This window comes from Equus asinus, chromosome 18, assembly GCF_041296235.1.
Source record: "Equus asinus isolate D_3611 breed Donkey chromosome 18, EquAss-T2T_v2, whole genome shotgun sequence".
NCBI lineage: Eukaryota > Metazoa > Chordata > Mammalia > Perissodactyla > Equidae > Equus > Equus asinus.
In genome coordinates, this window is record NC_091807.1 from 40,274,214 (window position 1) to 40,289,621 (window position 15,408).

General features: G+C 50.9%; 2 protein-coding genes and 1 pseudogene across 2 annotated transcripts in view; 1 reads left to right on the plus strand and 2 right to left on the minus strand.

The window, feature by feature from the left end:
- Positions 1 to 15,408, minus strand: part of TSPEAR (thrombospondin type laminin G domain and EAR repeats) — a 182,092-nt gene that overhangs the window by 137,185 nt on the left and 29,499 nt on the right. The gene's annotated exons all lie outside the window — the stretch shown is intronic.
- On the plus strand, positions 3,962 to 4,686 carry LOC106842952 (keratin-associated protein 12-1-like; annotated as a pseudogene).
- Positions 10,965 to 12,158, minus strand: LOC106842953 (keratin-associated protein 12-1-like). The gene has a single exon (XM_070489038.1). It carries the CDS (start codon positions 12,099 to 12,101, stop codon positions 11,781 to 11,783), a length of 321 nt encoding a protein of 106 aa, XP_070345139.1. The 5' UTR covers positions 12,102 to 12,158; the 3' UTR covers positions 10,965 to 11,780.

The following is a 15,408-nucleotide window of genomic DNA, read 5'->3' on the forward strand; positions in this document are numbered from 1 at the left end:
CCTGGGGCGCGGGTCCCACATGGTCCCTTAAAGGATTCCTACAAGGAGGGCAGGAAACTCTCACACAATCCCCTCCAAGTACAAAGCAGAGTCTGGCCATCCCAGGGAGGAGTGGTAGGAAGTGAGAAAGCTTCGCCCCCCAGGTCCCAGGCACAAGGACCTGCTCAAGATGACACTGGAACAGGAGGCAAGAGAGCCCTCCTGTCTCCCAACTCACCTGGCCAGCTGCGTGAGCAGCATCAGCCTGCACATGTAGCTGAAAACTTAGGGCGGAGCAAAATCTCTGTGCCTCATCCCTTACCCTAAGCACAAGCTGCCGGCAGCCCACCACAGCAGGAGTCCGAAGTCCTGGTACCCTGAAGTTCGTCACAGTAACAGCAAAACCCAAACCAAGTTCTACATCTGACCAGGTTGATTCAAACCTGCCCCACAAACTGATGACCTGACAGAAGAAGAGACACACTCACTTCCAGGAGGAAACTAGTTGATGTCCATTTTAATTAATATAAAATATCTGACATTAAACAAAACTTAGAAGACATTTAAAAGCAGGGAAAAATAAATCCATTGTCAGGAGACAAAGCTATCAACAAAATCGGACTCAGAAATGATCCAGTTGTTGGAGCCATTAGACAGAAACTTTAAAACAACTATGACTAGGGAAATAAGTCAGACCAAAAAAACAAATACTGTATGATCTCACTTATATGGGGAATCCAAAAAAACACTGAACCCAGAGACGCAGAGAAGACGGTGGTGGTTGTCAGAGGTGGGGGTGGGTGTGGGCAAAATGAGTGAAGGGGGTCAAAAGTTACAAACTTCCAGTTATAAAGTAAATAAGTCCTGGGGATGTAACGTACAGCATGGTGACTATAAGAGAAAAACTAAAAGAACATAAGTAATACGCTTAAAGGAGAATATTGTAAATATGAGAAGAGAATGAGAATCTATTAGAAGAAAAGAAAGAAACAGACCTGAGGGAAACAAGTAAAACTTCTAGAAATAAAAAATCAAGTAATGGGAATTAAAAACTCAGTGGACAAGCTCCCCACTGTCCTAGAAGGACGAGGTGTGCTGTGCGCGGGAACCACAGGAACGGGGCCGCTGCGACTGCACTCCGGGCGTGCATGGGGACAGGCCCGAAGACGGAGCAGCTGCATCGTGAGGGTCACCATGGCCAGGGTCATAGGTCACTCACTGACAGTGCAGAGGTGGGATGGGGCAGAGGCCTCTGGGTAGGGCGCCCTTGAAATTTACCATTAAAACTGGGGCAATTTTGAATGAAAGGACCATTATTAATAATTACACAGGACCAGCCTGGGAAAACTAGGACGTGTGGGCAACTTGGCTCAAGAGAACTGGGACCTGAACCCCAAGTCTGGAATGCAGGGCTAAGGGCAGAGTCTCGGGTTCAGGGTGGTGACCAGCCTCATGGGTTGCTCCTGAGGACATGAGTAATGCCAACCTGGGACGGCTGGGGCACTGTCACCCCACCAGAGATGACACGGTACATGTCTGTGCAGGACCAAAGGTGGGCCCAGGAGAGCTGACCATGGAGGGGACTTCAGGAGGAGCGGGAGAAAGGAAGACAGCCAGGCACACCCAGACTTGGGTCTGTGTCCTCGTTTTATTAGCTGTTGGGTGACAGCTTAGCCATCAAGCTGAGACAGGGACCCTGGGCCCCAGAAACAGAAAGGTGAGGGCAAATGAGCCATGCTGCCCTGGGCGTGGCAGACGTGCAGAATTCCCCCAGAGGGCAGCAAGGGCACATGCAGGTAGCAAAGGAGGTTGAACCCTAAAATGCAGGTGAGGTCCATGACAGGGCATCACAGAGGTGACAGAGACCAGGAGTCACAGCCTCACAGCAGGTTCAGCACAGGCAGGGACCACAGGGGTCAGATGGCAGGAGGCCAGCAGCACTCAGAGGAAGAGCAGGAAGGCCACACTCAGGTGGCCTGCAGCTCACGGGCACACAGCAGGTCAGCTGCATCAGAAGGCTGGGCCCCAGGCCGCTGGGCAGCATGGGGATGGGCAGTGGAGGAATGGCCGGTGGGGCACGTGGTCAAGTCCCTGAGGTGACTGAGGGGAGGAAGGGGTCAAGGCAGAGGGACAGGTCTGGCCTGGGTCCCCAACAGGTGTTGCTAGAACTTTCCATCCTATGTGGTGGTGAGCTTGGCTTTAGCTCCTGCAGGCAGTGCCTTTTATTCAGCCTTACCACTGCAGCGGCCTGATGCCTGTGCTCTGCACCGTCTCCAAAGCAGGCTTCCTCCTTCACAGGCCCCAGAGAGCACTGGGTGCGGGTGGGAGACCACCACACCAGCGCTGCACCCTCCCCGCACAGCCCATATGGAGAGAAGCATTGCCCTGCACAGCCTGTTGCCTCAGATGGGGAACATCATGAACAGGAAAGCAGATTCATGATAACCGCCCCCAAGAGAAGGTCCTCAGTCAGCTCCGTTCATGCCCCACCATCATCCCTGACCATCCTCCAAGCCCCCGAGAGAAAGTCCCCAGTCAGCTCCGTTCATGCCCCACCATCATCCCTGACCACCCTCCCAGCCCCCAAGAGAAGGTCCCCAGTCAGCTCTGTTCATGCCCCACCATCATCCCTGACCATCCTCCCAGCCAACAGCCCCCAGGGCAGCCAGCAAGATCAAACTGAAGGACTGTGCCCCTTGGTTCTGCTACTCAGCCTCACTGGGAAGGCCAGGTGAACACGGGGTTCATTGCTAACTCCTCTTCCGAATGTTCCAGGCTGAAATTAATGCAGGCCTGCCTGTGAGCAGGTAGGACTGAGGTCCACTCATCAAAGAGTAGCCTTGGGCGTCTCCACATCAGACAGGGTGTCAACTGCACCTTCTCACTCGGCTTTTGCAGCGAACATCTGTCCACAATTCTGTAGAGGCCGGACACGGCACTCCAGGCCTTTAGGGGCCAGGCCTCCTTGCACACACCATGGGAACCCCACTCGCCGCTTGTTCCCAAGAGCCCACTGTCTTGGACATGAGGATCCTTCAGAATCCACTGCAAGCTAGGATTACCCGCTGGCCAGGGATACAGCACAATGTGACCTCAAATCGAGATGCCCTCGCCGGCCACTGTCTGGCCTGGAACCAGCTCTTGGATTCTCAGGAGCCTTCACTAAGGTTCAGGAACAAAAACTGCTTCCTTGGAGAATCAAAGTGAAGTTTCATCAGATTGTGTGTGGAAAGACCCCATATAGGGCCTGGGGTGGGGCTGGCAGGGACACACAAGGTTGAATTCTGTCCTTCTCAGCGGCCGCCTGAGGGCTAGGGCAGAACATGGTCTGTTCTTCCCCAGGGGCTGCAGGGCCTCGCACTCCGGCGATCCCAGGTGCACAGTCCTGTTGTGGGCCCAGCCTGGGTGGCCCCTGCAGGCAGAAGTCAGGGCACATCTCAGCCAGTGTCCTCTGCTCCTTCACAAGGCCAGGGTCCCACACCTGTGGGCAGCAACCCAAATGTCCCAGCAGGAAGAAGCCCAAAGTAGGGGCTGACACTGGCAGCCAATGGACCTGAGCCCCTCGCTGCTGGGATAGTGCCACCCCCACGCCCACAGGCACATGTAGACACCCTGCGGAGGGCGAGTGTCAGTGCCCACCAGGGACACCCATGGGGCAGGTGGATGCATGCATGGGGACAATGACTCCAAGGGGTTGCTTTGACCACTCTGTGCCAACGGGACCCCGCACTCAACCCAACATGAGCCCAGCCAACTGTTGGCACTGGCCCCTCCCAGCTCAGAGACTCCACTCTGCATCGGGGTTTCCTTCTTGGACTGGCTTCATGGGGCACCCTAAACAGGAACAGGGAGGTGAAATCAGCAATAGCACACGGTGGACATGTCACCGGGACGCACAGCCCAGGTATAAAGGCCACTCAGGGAAGGAGCCTGCAGACCAGCCCCGTGCTCCACCCTGACCCTAGCCCAGCCCCACGCCACCATGTGCCACACCAGCTGCTCCACCGGTCCCCTGGGCTGTCTCCCCACCTGTTGCCCTACCCCAGGCTGCAGGAGCTCCTGCAGCTAGCCGGCCTCCAGCGTGGCTCTGCTGTGCCGGCCCGTGTGCGGCTCAGCAGCCTCCTGCCAGTCGGCCTGCAGCTGCCCATCCCTATGCTGCCCAACAACCTGTGGCCAGCCCTCCTCCTGCAGCCCAGGCTGCTGCATGCCCAGCCCCTGACAGGAGGCCTGCTTCGTGCCCAACAGCTACAGTCTCACCGTGTGCGTGCCTGTGAGTTGCAGTCCCACTGTGTGCATGCCTGTGAGCTGCAGGCCCCCTGTGTGCGTGCCTGTGAGCTACAGGCCCACTGCGTGCGTGCCCGTGAGCTGCAGGCCCGCCATGTGTGAGGCCACCTCTTGCCAGTCCTGCTGCTGCCAGCCTTCCTACTCTATCCTGGTCTGCACACCCACTGTCCCCTGCGGCACCCCCACCTGCTGCTGAAGCTGTGGCACGCAAACCAGCGTCGTCTCCCTGGTCACAGACAGCTGAGCTGTGCTACAAAGGTCTGGACCCTCCAGCTCTGCCCTCCACAGGAACAAGCTTTCCAGGCTCCACACTGGTCTCTGGCCAGTTACCAAGGACCCTGCACGGCTCCCACAGGATGTGAACCAGGAACCACCCCCATGGCTGGTTAACAAACTGATCAATCTAGCATTCTCTCCTTGGGACTTGCCATTAGCACAGCCCCCAGGGGCTGGGAGGGGTGGCTCGCTGTGTAGAGGCAGGGTCCAGGATGAAGGGCTGGGGGCTGGCCCCTCCTCATGAGTATGCCCCAAGGGTGGCCTGAGCCTGATGTCCACCTCCGTTCCCCGTGCAGCCTGCTGGCCTGTTCTCTGCCCTTGCAGCTCCTGCTGCAGCCCGCAAGGCCGAGCACCAGGCTGGCCGCCATGCTGCCCTTATTCATGAAGCCTGGGACGTTTGACCTCCCCAAGCCACCGCTTCCTGCCACCAACCAGTCCTCGGCAAACAGAAGCAGCACCTTCCCGTCTGAGCATACCACCTCTGGGCTCCTCGGCCAGCTCTTTGAGCAGTGTGCCAGTGTGCCAGCCATCACTATCGCCTGGCTGGGGGTGCTCCTGGCCATGGTTCCCTCGGGGACAGAGAGCAGCAGGACACCAGCCCCCTCTTATATCTGACACCACATTCGATATTTCCTGAGCACCTCCATGGGGCCCCAGGGCAGACGGCTGTGAGCCACCACAGGCAGAGCCCCACCCCTGTCCAGTGGGGGACAAGATGACCCTTGGATGACCACAAAGTTCACAGTAAATGTGCAGCTGCAGTCAGAACAGAGAGGGTGTCACAGTGCATGTGCTGGAGCGTGTCTGTCTCTGCTGTTCTCTTTTGCTGGCCTTTTCTCAGCTTTTGTGGTCTAGCCAGTGATGCCTTGCACACCTTGGACTCACAGCAACCTCCCTCTTCCCTTTCCCTCACATGAAGGGTGGCGTCTGTGTTGTCTGGAGCTCAGCACCCATCTCCACCGGCACGGCAGCGGTCAAGGGCATGCGCTGCACTGTCAGGTGGGGCTGGGTTTGAATTGCGGCTCTGCCACCTACAAACTGTCGCCTGGGGCAACGATCTGCCTGTCTGTGACCTCAGTGTCCCCATCTGTAAAACTGGCACTTCACCGGTGCCTGACTCAGAGGTTGCCATGAGCGCTCAATGGGACGCTATCCCAGGCACGTGTCCCCAGAGGCCTGCACCTGCCATCTGGGCTTTTCAGAGTTAACACAACCGAAGAACCTCACACACGAGCTCACAACCCCAAACACAAAACACCTGAGAGCACGTGTCCACACACGCAAAAGGCATCAGAAACGGCAAACAACAGAGGCAGACATTCCAGAACTTCATGTTGTGGAATTCTTGATTACAGACTTGTAAAAAAGTGTGTTTACAACGTCTTTAGAACTGAATGATAGAACAACAAACAGGAGACAGGAACAAGACACTCTTTCAAAAATCAGATATATTTGAGAGAATCAAATAGAGCTTCTATAGCGAAAACATACAAAATCATTGAAATAAAAGCCCACTGCACACAGAGGAGATGGAAGATTAGGCAGGCCACATAGAGTTGACATGAACTAGAATGCTGACCTGAAGAAACTGTACCAAAACAAAAGATATTTTTTAAAAACTGAAAAAAAAAGTTGCCAAGAGATTTGCAAAATAGAAGGAGAAGGCCAATATTCAATTAACTGATATTCCGGAGGAAGAGACCAGAGAGAACCAGCGAAGGCAACTCTCAGAGATACAAACTGCTCTCCAGAAATGATGAAAAACATGTACTTCAGAGTCACAAAGCACGACACATATTAGCAAAAAGAAATCCACGCCTAGATCCACGTAGTGAAAACTAAGAACTCAGAAGAGAGAACACGTTGACAGTAGCCAAAGAAAGGAGCAGTTTGCCCACAAAGGAGAACAAAGACCGGACTTCTCAGCAGCAACACAAGAAGGCAGACAGAATGGCCAAAACGCCGAGATACGATCACATTCAGCCTCGAACCGCATTCCCCAAGAAACTCTCGGCTGAGGACTGGAACAACATTACGATATTTTCAGACAAAGAGAAACAGCATTAACCGGCAACAAACACTCACTAAGGAAATTCTGCAGGATGCAGTCCAGGAAGAAGGCCAATATCCCAGGAGGCAGACCTGAGAGGCAGAGGGCAGTAGCGACTTAACAAGCTGGTAGACATGTGGATAAACAAATATTAACTGAGTAGAACAACAACAATGCTGACTAACTAGTGGGTTTAGGGGGACAAAGCAAGGTAAAACTAGAGCCCTGAACAGATGTTGCAAGTAAGTGGAAGGGATCTGCTTTCATTTACAAGGCGAGAGGGAATGTGATCCACCCCACACTACATAAAGGTTACCTGCTGAAATCCTAGGATCACCAGTAAAGGAAGTGAAATCATGTGAAGTTCTGAACCAGAGAAGGGAGGAAAAGGAACAAAAAATGGTGAAATACCAATGCCAATCTAAGTAGGAAAGAACTTTTAAAAGAAGTGTAGAAAGTCAGAGTAAAGAGAATCACAAAATAGGATGATAGAAATAATTTCAAATATATTAGGAATTACAATAAATGTAAATAGATTAAAATCTTCCAGTTCAAAGACAGAGATTGGATTTTCTTTTAAAACAAAATCCAGCTGTATGCTGTTTGCAGTCTGTCAGGGATTGTCAAACTACATCGCTCCCTCAGGGCAAATCTGGCCTCTGCCTGTTTGTAAACAAAGTTTTATTGGACGCAGCCATGCTCCTTTGTTTACAGATTACCTAGGGTCATTTGTGCTACAGCTGTGTAGCTTGTGGGCTGAGTAGTTGTGACAGAGACCATAAGGCGTGCAAGCTTAAAATACTTACTGTCTCCTCCTTTACAGAAAAAGGATGTCAATCCCTGGTCTTAAACATAAAGAACTGAAAGACTGACAGTAAAAAGAGAGAAAAAAACACACCTAGCAAATACTGACCAAAGATATCTAGTACAATGATAATAATAGACTAAATATACTTCAAGGTAGAAAATATTATTATGAGTGAAGACAATTTCTAAAATGATAATAAAGTTCAATTCACCAGAAACATACAATAATCCTCAACTTCCATGTATCGCAGAGTACAGACTCCAAATGGCAAAATCTGGTGGATTCAGATAAGGAAAGACAAATCCTCAGTCACAGGGAAAGACTGTAACACCCTTTTCTCAGAACATGACAGAGCAAGCAGACCGACAACATTAAAAGTTTGAAAAATTGCAAATATTTTTTATAGCTTTAGACAAGTCATGCTGGAATGAGACACTGGCTTAATTAATATTTAGGGTACATTTTGTCTTAAAGAACTTCCAATTGTATGGGGAAATGTTGTCAATTAGTGATCTAAAAACTTGTGCTCCTGGTATATACACATTTGAATCTTTTGCAAAGAGGAATTTCAGCCAAATAGAAAAAAAGTGCTTTCTATGACAATGGGTGATCCTCACGGAGGACAGGGCAAAAATCTGGATTTATTGTCATTTTAAAACAAGGGACTGATGTTTCCCTTTTTGCTTTGTTCCACTATGTGACATACTGAAAATATTTGTGCTCAGTTTTCTGAAGCTTTTCTGTGAAAAGTGTCATGGCAAAGTTGTTAAAATCATTCAGTATATATATAGCAAAACCATGGGCAGAAATTGATGAAACAGAAAACAACACTACCACACAGATCAGCAAGGTCAAATCACGGTTCCATGGAAAGACAAAGCTTTGAAACACTCGCCAGTGGAATAAAAGAGAAGCACAAATAAAGACTATTAGAAAATTAGGAATGAAAAATATGGCAGAACCAGAGATACGAGAGAGATCTTAAAAATAATCACTGGCCATAATGAAAAACTTTATCCCAACAAATTCTATAAAAATACATCTTACCAAAATGAATTATTTAGAAATATGAATAACCTTTAACCATTAAAGAAATTGCATCAGGAGTTCAAATCCAGCCACCAAGACGATACTAGATCCAGATCAAGTTATAAGTGCCGGCTGACAAACGTTCAAGGAATAAATGTCTCTAAACTTATACAGACTGTTGCAGAGAATACGAAGATAAGGCAGCTCCCTCACCCATTTTATGAGGCGACACTAACCTGAGCACCAAGACCAGTTACAGACTGCAAGATGAAAAGAAATGGGTACTGTGGACTCCACTGACCGAAGTTAAAGAACCTCGAAACTAACCAATCGTGCTAGAAGTCAGGGTGGTGCCTGCTCTGGGAGGATGGGGGTGACTGGAGGAGGCAGCGAGGGTGTCGGGGCTGGCCGAGCTCCCTTCCTGGACCTGGGGGCAATCACAGAGAGTGACCACTTGATGAATACTCATCAAACTGCATCCTTACGTGTTCTGTATTTTTCTGTGTGGGGGTCATTCTATAGAAAATAAAATTCCCAAGACATATTTCACAACTATCAGGATCCCCCCAAATTTTGAACATCTGACAATGGCGTCTGTGAGTTAAGATGTGGAGTAGCCCAATCTCACACCTGCTGGGGTGTAAACTGGGAACAACCACATAGCAGACTGTTGCACCCTGTGCTATAGGTGAAGGCGTGCATAGCTATACACGAGCGGGAATACTTCTAGATAGATAACCTCGAGAAACGCTGGCACATGTGCACAAGAAAAAAGTCAAAAGAATAGTATTTACAGAATTTTAGGTAGTAGCCAAAAATTAAGAACAACCTAAATGCCTGTGACAGGAGAATAAATAGATTACAGTATATTCAGACAGTGGAATATTATACAGCCATGAACAGAAATGACCAAGAGCTACACATATCAGCAGGGATGAATTGCTCCAACATAATTTTGAGAAAAGAAAAGAAAGCAAGTCATAAAAGAGTACACAGCTTACAACAACATTTAAACTTTAAAAACACCCCAAGGAATATAATGTATTGTTTCAGAATGCGGATGAAGAAATGCACTGGGGTGATAAACCCAACTTCGAGTGGGGGGTTCCTGCAGGGGACTAGGGAGGGTTTTTCAAACCCAATAAAACTCATGTGTATGTTTGCGTGTGTGCAGGTGCATGAGTGTACACGTCTGTGTTGATGTGTGTTTGTGTGTGCATGCTGTATATGTGCTTACATTGGTTGTGTGCATGTGAGTGTATATGTCCAAGTTGACTGGTTCCCTTTCCAGCTCAGTTTCATCTAAAGCCCACAAACTCAAACACTACAATAGGTTCCCGACCACCTCAACCGAAAGATTATAAAACCAGTTTTGCAACTCTAAGCTCATCACCGGCCTCCAGCTCATAAATGAAAAGGTGGAAATCCCAGGCAGCCAGTAGTGGAAACATCCTCAGAGAGACAGTCTCCCCTCCCCGCCCACAGGGGAGCACATGGGGTGCTGCCCTCGACAGTGGGTGAAGAGAGCCCCAGGACTCAAGACCCATATCGAGAGAGCTGACGGGCCTCCCCCATGCGCACTGGCCCCGTATGGAACCTCAGGGACAATGGGGTCCAGGGAGTAGGGCTGGGGTGGAGTCCAGGGTATTGTGACATCTGGTTACCTGAGAGGCACCCGGAGGCTGCTCCCTGGGCAAGTGAACGGTCAAGCTCCTGCCCCAGGGCTGGGCGCTCGACCTCAGCTGGGAACAAAGCAGAAGAGACCAGTGGCCACCATGGTGCTGGCATATCGCGAACCGCACCCAGCTCCCCGTCTTAAAAAAGCTCCCAGGAAAATTCATCACTACATAAACCCCCAGACACAAAAGGCGTGGAATCTGGTTGCTTCTGAGACAGGGTGTGGGAAGTGCATTTTCCTGCATTTACGGCCACTGCCTGGGGCTTCCACCCAGACGCCGGGCCATGGGCACGTTTCCTGAGGGTGGAGCTGGCTGCCAGGTGCTCACGGGCTGGCCAGCTGCTCCCTGCACACCGGGCGCTCCCTGAAGAGCCAGCACCTCCAGGGTGCTGCCATTCTCTCTGCCACCACAAACAGAAGACCAGCACCTCGCATGGGTGGGAAGCTGGCTTGACCCCAAACAGAAAGATCATGGATGCCAAAAGGAGGGGCTGGGACATCTTCAACCAGGTGCCCCCGCCCCACAGTCCCCTCAGCACCCACACTAGCCTACATATTGGAGCAAGTTTAACCTGAAGTAGCCTCCAACAGAACGGTGGAAGCGGTAGAAGAATGGACCACACTGCAGAGGAATCTTAGCAATATTGTACGCAGCGAAAAAAGCAGCTTCCAGAAGACAGCATTCAGGATAATGCCCTTCTAATATCAGAATAATGCAAAACCACGAAATTAGAAGGCATGCTTTCCCGGAATACATAGAGAAACTCTATCTTTTTAAAAGGTAACAGAATAACGAGCACACACTTCCAACAATGGTTACCCTGGAAAGTTAGGGGTAAATTATTAATGTTCTAGGTTCCAAGTTAGGTAATGAGTTCAGGGTGGTTTATTATAATAATCAATAATTGATCATCAATCAATCACTTAAAAATGGGCCACATGTGGACCAGTGGTGCAAGTGAGTATTGAGCCAAGGACAAGAACGAACGCAGTGCTGCGACCCTGAGGTGCAGAGGAGTCCAAAGCTGCCGCACTGATGAAAGCTCCACGACGTGGGAGACAGAGCATCTTAGACTCACACTGGAAACGCAAATCCTCACGACCGGACACATTTGACATCAGCCACAGTGCTCGCTGGCCCTGGAGGCAGGAATCCACAGCCACGAGGAAGCAAGAGCCCCTGCTGAAAGAGGGCATGTCACTGCCCAAGGCCACCTGCACCTGGGTCATGGAGCCTCCGGAAGCCTGAGGACATGGGTCACTCCCTCCAGCCAGGAGCTCGGCCCTTCCACGGAGCTCTGTGGAAAGTGATCCCTGAAGGGGGTATTAGCCCGAAACCCTGCATAACACCGGCCAGAGAGGCAGGAAACAGATGTAAAGAGAAAGAAGGCATACAGAGCTGCATCTGGAAATACAATTTATTACGCTCACTTGGGGTTTGGTTTCCTGCTGGAGACAGAGAAGGACCCTGGGAGCCAGGGCTTCCCTGAGGGGATGGGGAGGTCACGGAGGAATCCAGGTCATCCGGCCACATTCTCACCCCGGAGTTCAGAGGGGTTGGTGAGCATGCTTTCCATCTGCCACGTGCAGAAGCTGCAGGCCCACAGAGGACTCATTCTGGGAGGGATACAGGTGTGGACCCGTCTGCACTGATGCAGCTGAGAAGGGACTTGCAGTTATGAGCAGCAAGGGGAGCTGCAGGAGATGGGTCTGCAGACCAGGGTGGGGCAGGATGGCTGGCAGCACCCAGAAGACTGGCAGGGGGCAGACACAAGCACGGCGGGCTTGCACCTCACAGGCACACGCAAGAAGTACTGGCAGGTGGGGGCCACACACACAGAGGGCTGGCAGCTCACGGGTGTGCACACAGCTGGCCGGCAGCTCACAGGTGAGCACACGGCTGGCTGGCAGCTCACGGGCACACAGCAGGATGCCTGGCAGGGGCTGGGCGAGCAGCAGGATGGCTGACAGCCTGAAGAGCAGCTGGGGTGGCACATGCTGGCGTGGGGCTGGGTTGCTGTGGAGGAGGAGGGCGGTGGCGTCTGCAGGCTCCTTCTCGGGGCGGCCTTTATACCCGAGCAGCAGGTGTCTACACAACATAGGACACGACGTTGTCTTCCTTGTTTTGCTTCTTCCAGGCTGGCACCCAAAACTTGATCTGTGGTGTAGACGTTGTGTTGTTGGCTTGGCTCTCGCCTCATGACTAACTGCCCCTTCCTCCAACTCTTGTTACACCCGGAAAGCTGCTGTACGTCCTACTGGCCCCATCTGGATTCTGCCTTGTTCCTTAACATTTTACATGAATTAGTTTGTGTGAATCCAAAAATGTGCATCTCCCAATTTCCCTCTCTGTGTGACGATGGTCCTGGAACAGTGTCCTGAGTGGGTCAGGAAGGCTCCAGGGCAGACCAAGGAGAGCACAGCATCTCATGGCAGCTTCAAGCTCGAGTCCAGCACTAGCAGGTGACCGAGAAGGAGACAGAGACCATCGCCCCAAGGACAAGTGCGGGCTGAAGGCTGTGGTCACAGAGAACTTCTGGGAGGGGTGACCTTGGATCCAAGTCTACAGGAAGCCCCACACTTAGAGAAGGGAGATGAACACAGCCAGTGGTCCTGCTGCATGGACAGGAACCCCCACAAAGAGCAGAGCCAGACCCAGTGTGCACCAGGGATGTGTGGAGGGGCAGGTGGAGGGCGCCCTGGGGAGAGGGGAGAGGAGAGGTGTGGGCTGGTTGTGGAAGGCCCAACTCGGCACACGTCCAGGGCAGCACCACTGGCACCCCTTTGGCCTGCAGATGCCCCCATGGGGTCACCTGGGACTAGGGCAAGGAGTTGCCGAGTCAGGCACTGGGTCTTTGCATTGCCTGTTTTGGCCAACCAAGGGGAGGGAACACAGCCACTCTCACTGAAGTCCAGCAATGTCTCTTCTGTCCTCCCTGGGGCTAGAGCCTTTGTGTAAGTGTGTGACAGCCCCCTGTAAATCTGTGGAAGACGGCAGGCTGTCTGTCCTCAGGGCAAGACGTCCAGAGGATGAACACTGACAAGCTTCTACAGGACTGAGAGTGGACTCCCCCAGCAGCCCACTGAGATCCCACATAGTTGCATCTAAGGAGTAGGGACCAGCCCCAGAGTAAGACCTATCCTAGACCTGCCCTAACGAAGCCCAGCCAAGTCATGACGAGATTTCCTGGGGACGCACTTTGGAAGCTGAGTGCCTCCAAGGTGTGGAGCTTAGGAAGCACTTCAGACTGTCCTCAGGTCCACCCTCACGGAGCGTAAAACCAAGCCTGCACAAGTTCAACGTGAGCACCTGGGAACAGACTGTCTGCTAGAACAAAAATCAACACTCAGGAAAGACAGCAGAATGCACACCCTCTAAATGTATTGTCACAATTCCAAGTACACTGTCAAAAATCACTAGGCATAAAAAGATACAGGAAAATGTAATTTCCAGTTAAAGAAAGAAATCAATCCATAGAAATGAAACCTGAGATGGTCCAGATATTGGCTTGGCAAACTATGACTTTAGAGCAGCTATTGTAAATACGTATAAAGAATCAAAGGAGATATCTTCAAAGATTTAAAGGAAAATATAATTTCCATGAGTGAACGTATACAGAATCTCAGCAGAGAAATGGAAGCCGTGAAAAAGGAGAATTCTAGAACAGAAAAGCACAGGAGTGGAAAGTAAATGTCCACTGGGGGGCCCAACAGCACATTGAAGGTGGAAGAAGAGAGGTGAATGTGAAGACATTTGAATAGAAATTCTCCAGTCTGAAGAAGAGAAAGAAAGAAGAATTAAGAGAAATAAAAAGAGCCTGTGAGACAATATCAAAGAGTACATCAGATATGTCACTTCAGCCTCAGAAAACAAGAGAATGATAGGGAAGCATGAAAATGGTTTGAAGAAATAATGAACAACTTTCCTAAACATGATTAAAAAACATACCCACTTAGAGATCCAAGAATCTTGGAAACCCAAAGAAAGATATATATGAAGAAAAATATATCTGGGCACATTGTACTTAAAGCGATGAAAACCAAAAATGAAGAGAAAACTCTAAAAAGTGATGAGAGAAAAACCACTTTACCTACAAGAAAAAAGATAACAACACCTGACATCAGAAGTAAGGGAGGCCAGAAGGCAGTGGGATGACATCACTAAAATGCAGAAGCCAAAAGTGCCAAGCAAGACTTCTATATCTAACCCCTACGATAGAAAACAATCCTACAAAATTGAGGGTGAAATGGAACATTTTCAATAAACAAAAGCTGAGAGATTCCTCACCAACAGATCTGCACTATAAGAAACACTGAAGGATGCCCATTAGGGAGGACAGAAATGGACGCAGGTGCATCCAAACCTTCAGCAAGGTAAATATCAACGACTCCTGTTCACTCAGCTAGTAATAGACCAGAAGGCAATGGACTGTTTTCAATGTGTCCCTCAGGAACTAGGGCATATTGGGACATGTGGTCACATGTGGCTGCCCCAAATTCTCCTTAAGCGTGGTTTTGACCTGTGGTCAGGGCCAAAGGAGGAGCATGGAAGAGCTGACCTCGTGGACTTGTGGCTTGTCCATCAAGCTCAAGGTCGTCCCACTGTGTGGTCTCATGGAGGCTCTGGTTCCCTGGTTTTCCAACTTCTGACCATGCTTTAGCCCAAGTGGTCTTCAACCCTGGAGTGACAATACTGGGATGTGTGACTCAACCCAGGGCTTCGTGTGGGAGTCCCCATGCCCAGACCAGGTGCAGAGGGTCCTAGGGCACAGCCTCAGAGGAGGGAACACTGCTGCCCTGAAAGATAACCGCTCCCCATGAAATGGCACCCTCCGTGGAAGAACGTGCTGTGGACCACGTGGAAAGAGAACAGAGAGCCAGGGGATGTGAGCAGGAACATGGAATCCACGCTCCAGCCCACTTCTTCCCACCCTGGGGGGTGCGTCAGGGAACTCCATGCTATCTCCACTCTCTCCCAAACCTGCTGTGCAGGGGCCAGGATGATGGGACCCTTGGGTGGGGAGAGGAATCCGGCATGGCCAGCTCAGCCCCTCGCTCCACATTCCATCCTCCTGGGCGGCCCCTGCAGAGGGGTTTTCTGCAGCCACCTAGTGCTGCCTGACTAGGTGGGCAATGCTGAGGTGTGACGCTGGGCATCCACGGTGCTCATCCACTGAAGCCATGCTCCCCACGGACCCAAAATGATTGATACTGTCATCTGCCTTCCCCTTGCTCTCGTCTGTCCCAGCTGATTCAGGACTTCATGATGTGTCAGTATTGAACCTCTAAAGCCCCCACATAATT

Excerpts from the sequence above, each read along its gene's own strand:
- LOC106842953 (XM_070489038.1), bottom strand. The coding sequence starts at position 12,101 with ATGTGCCACCCCAGCTGCTCTTCAGGCTGTCAGCCATCCTGCTGCTCG.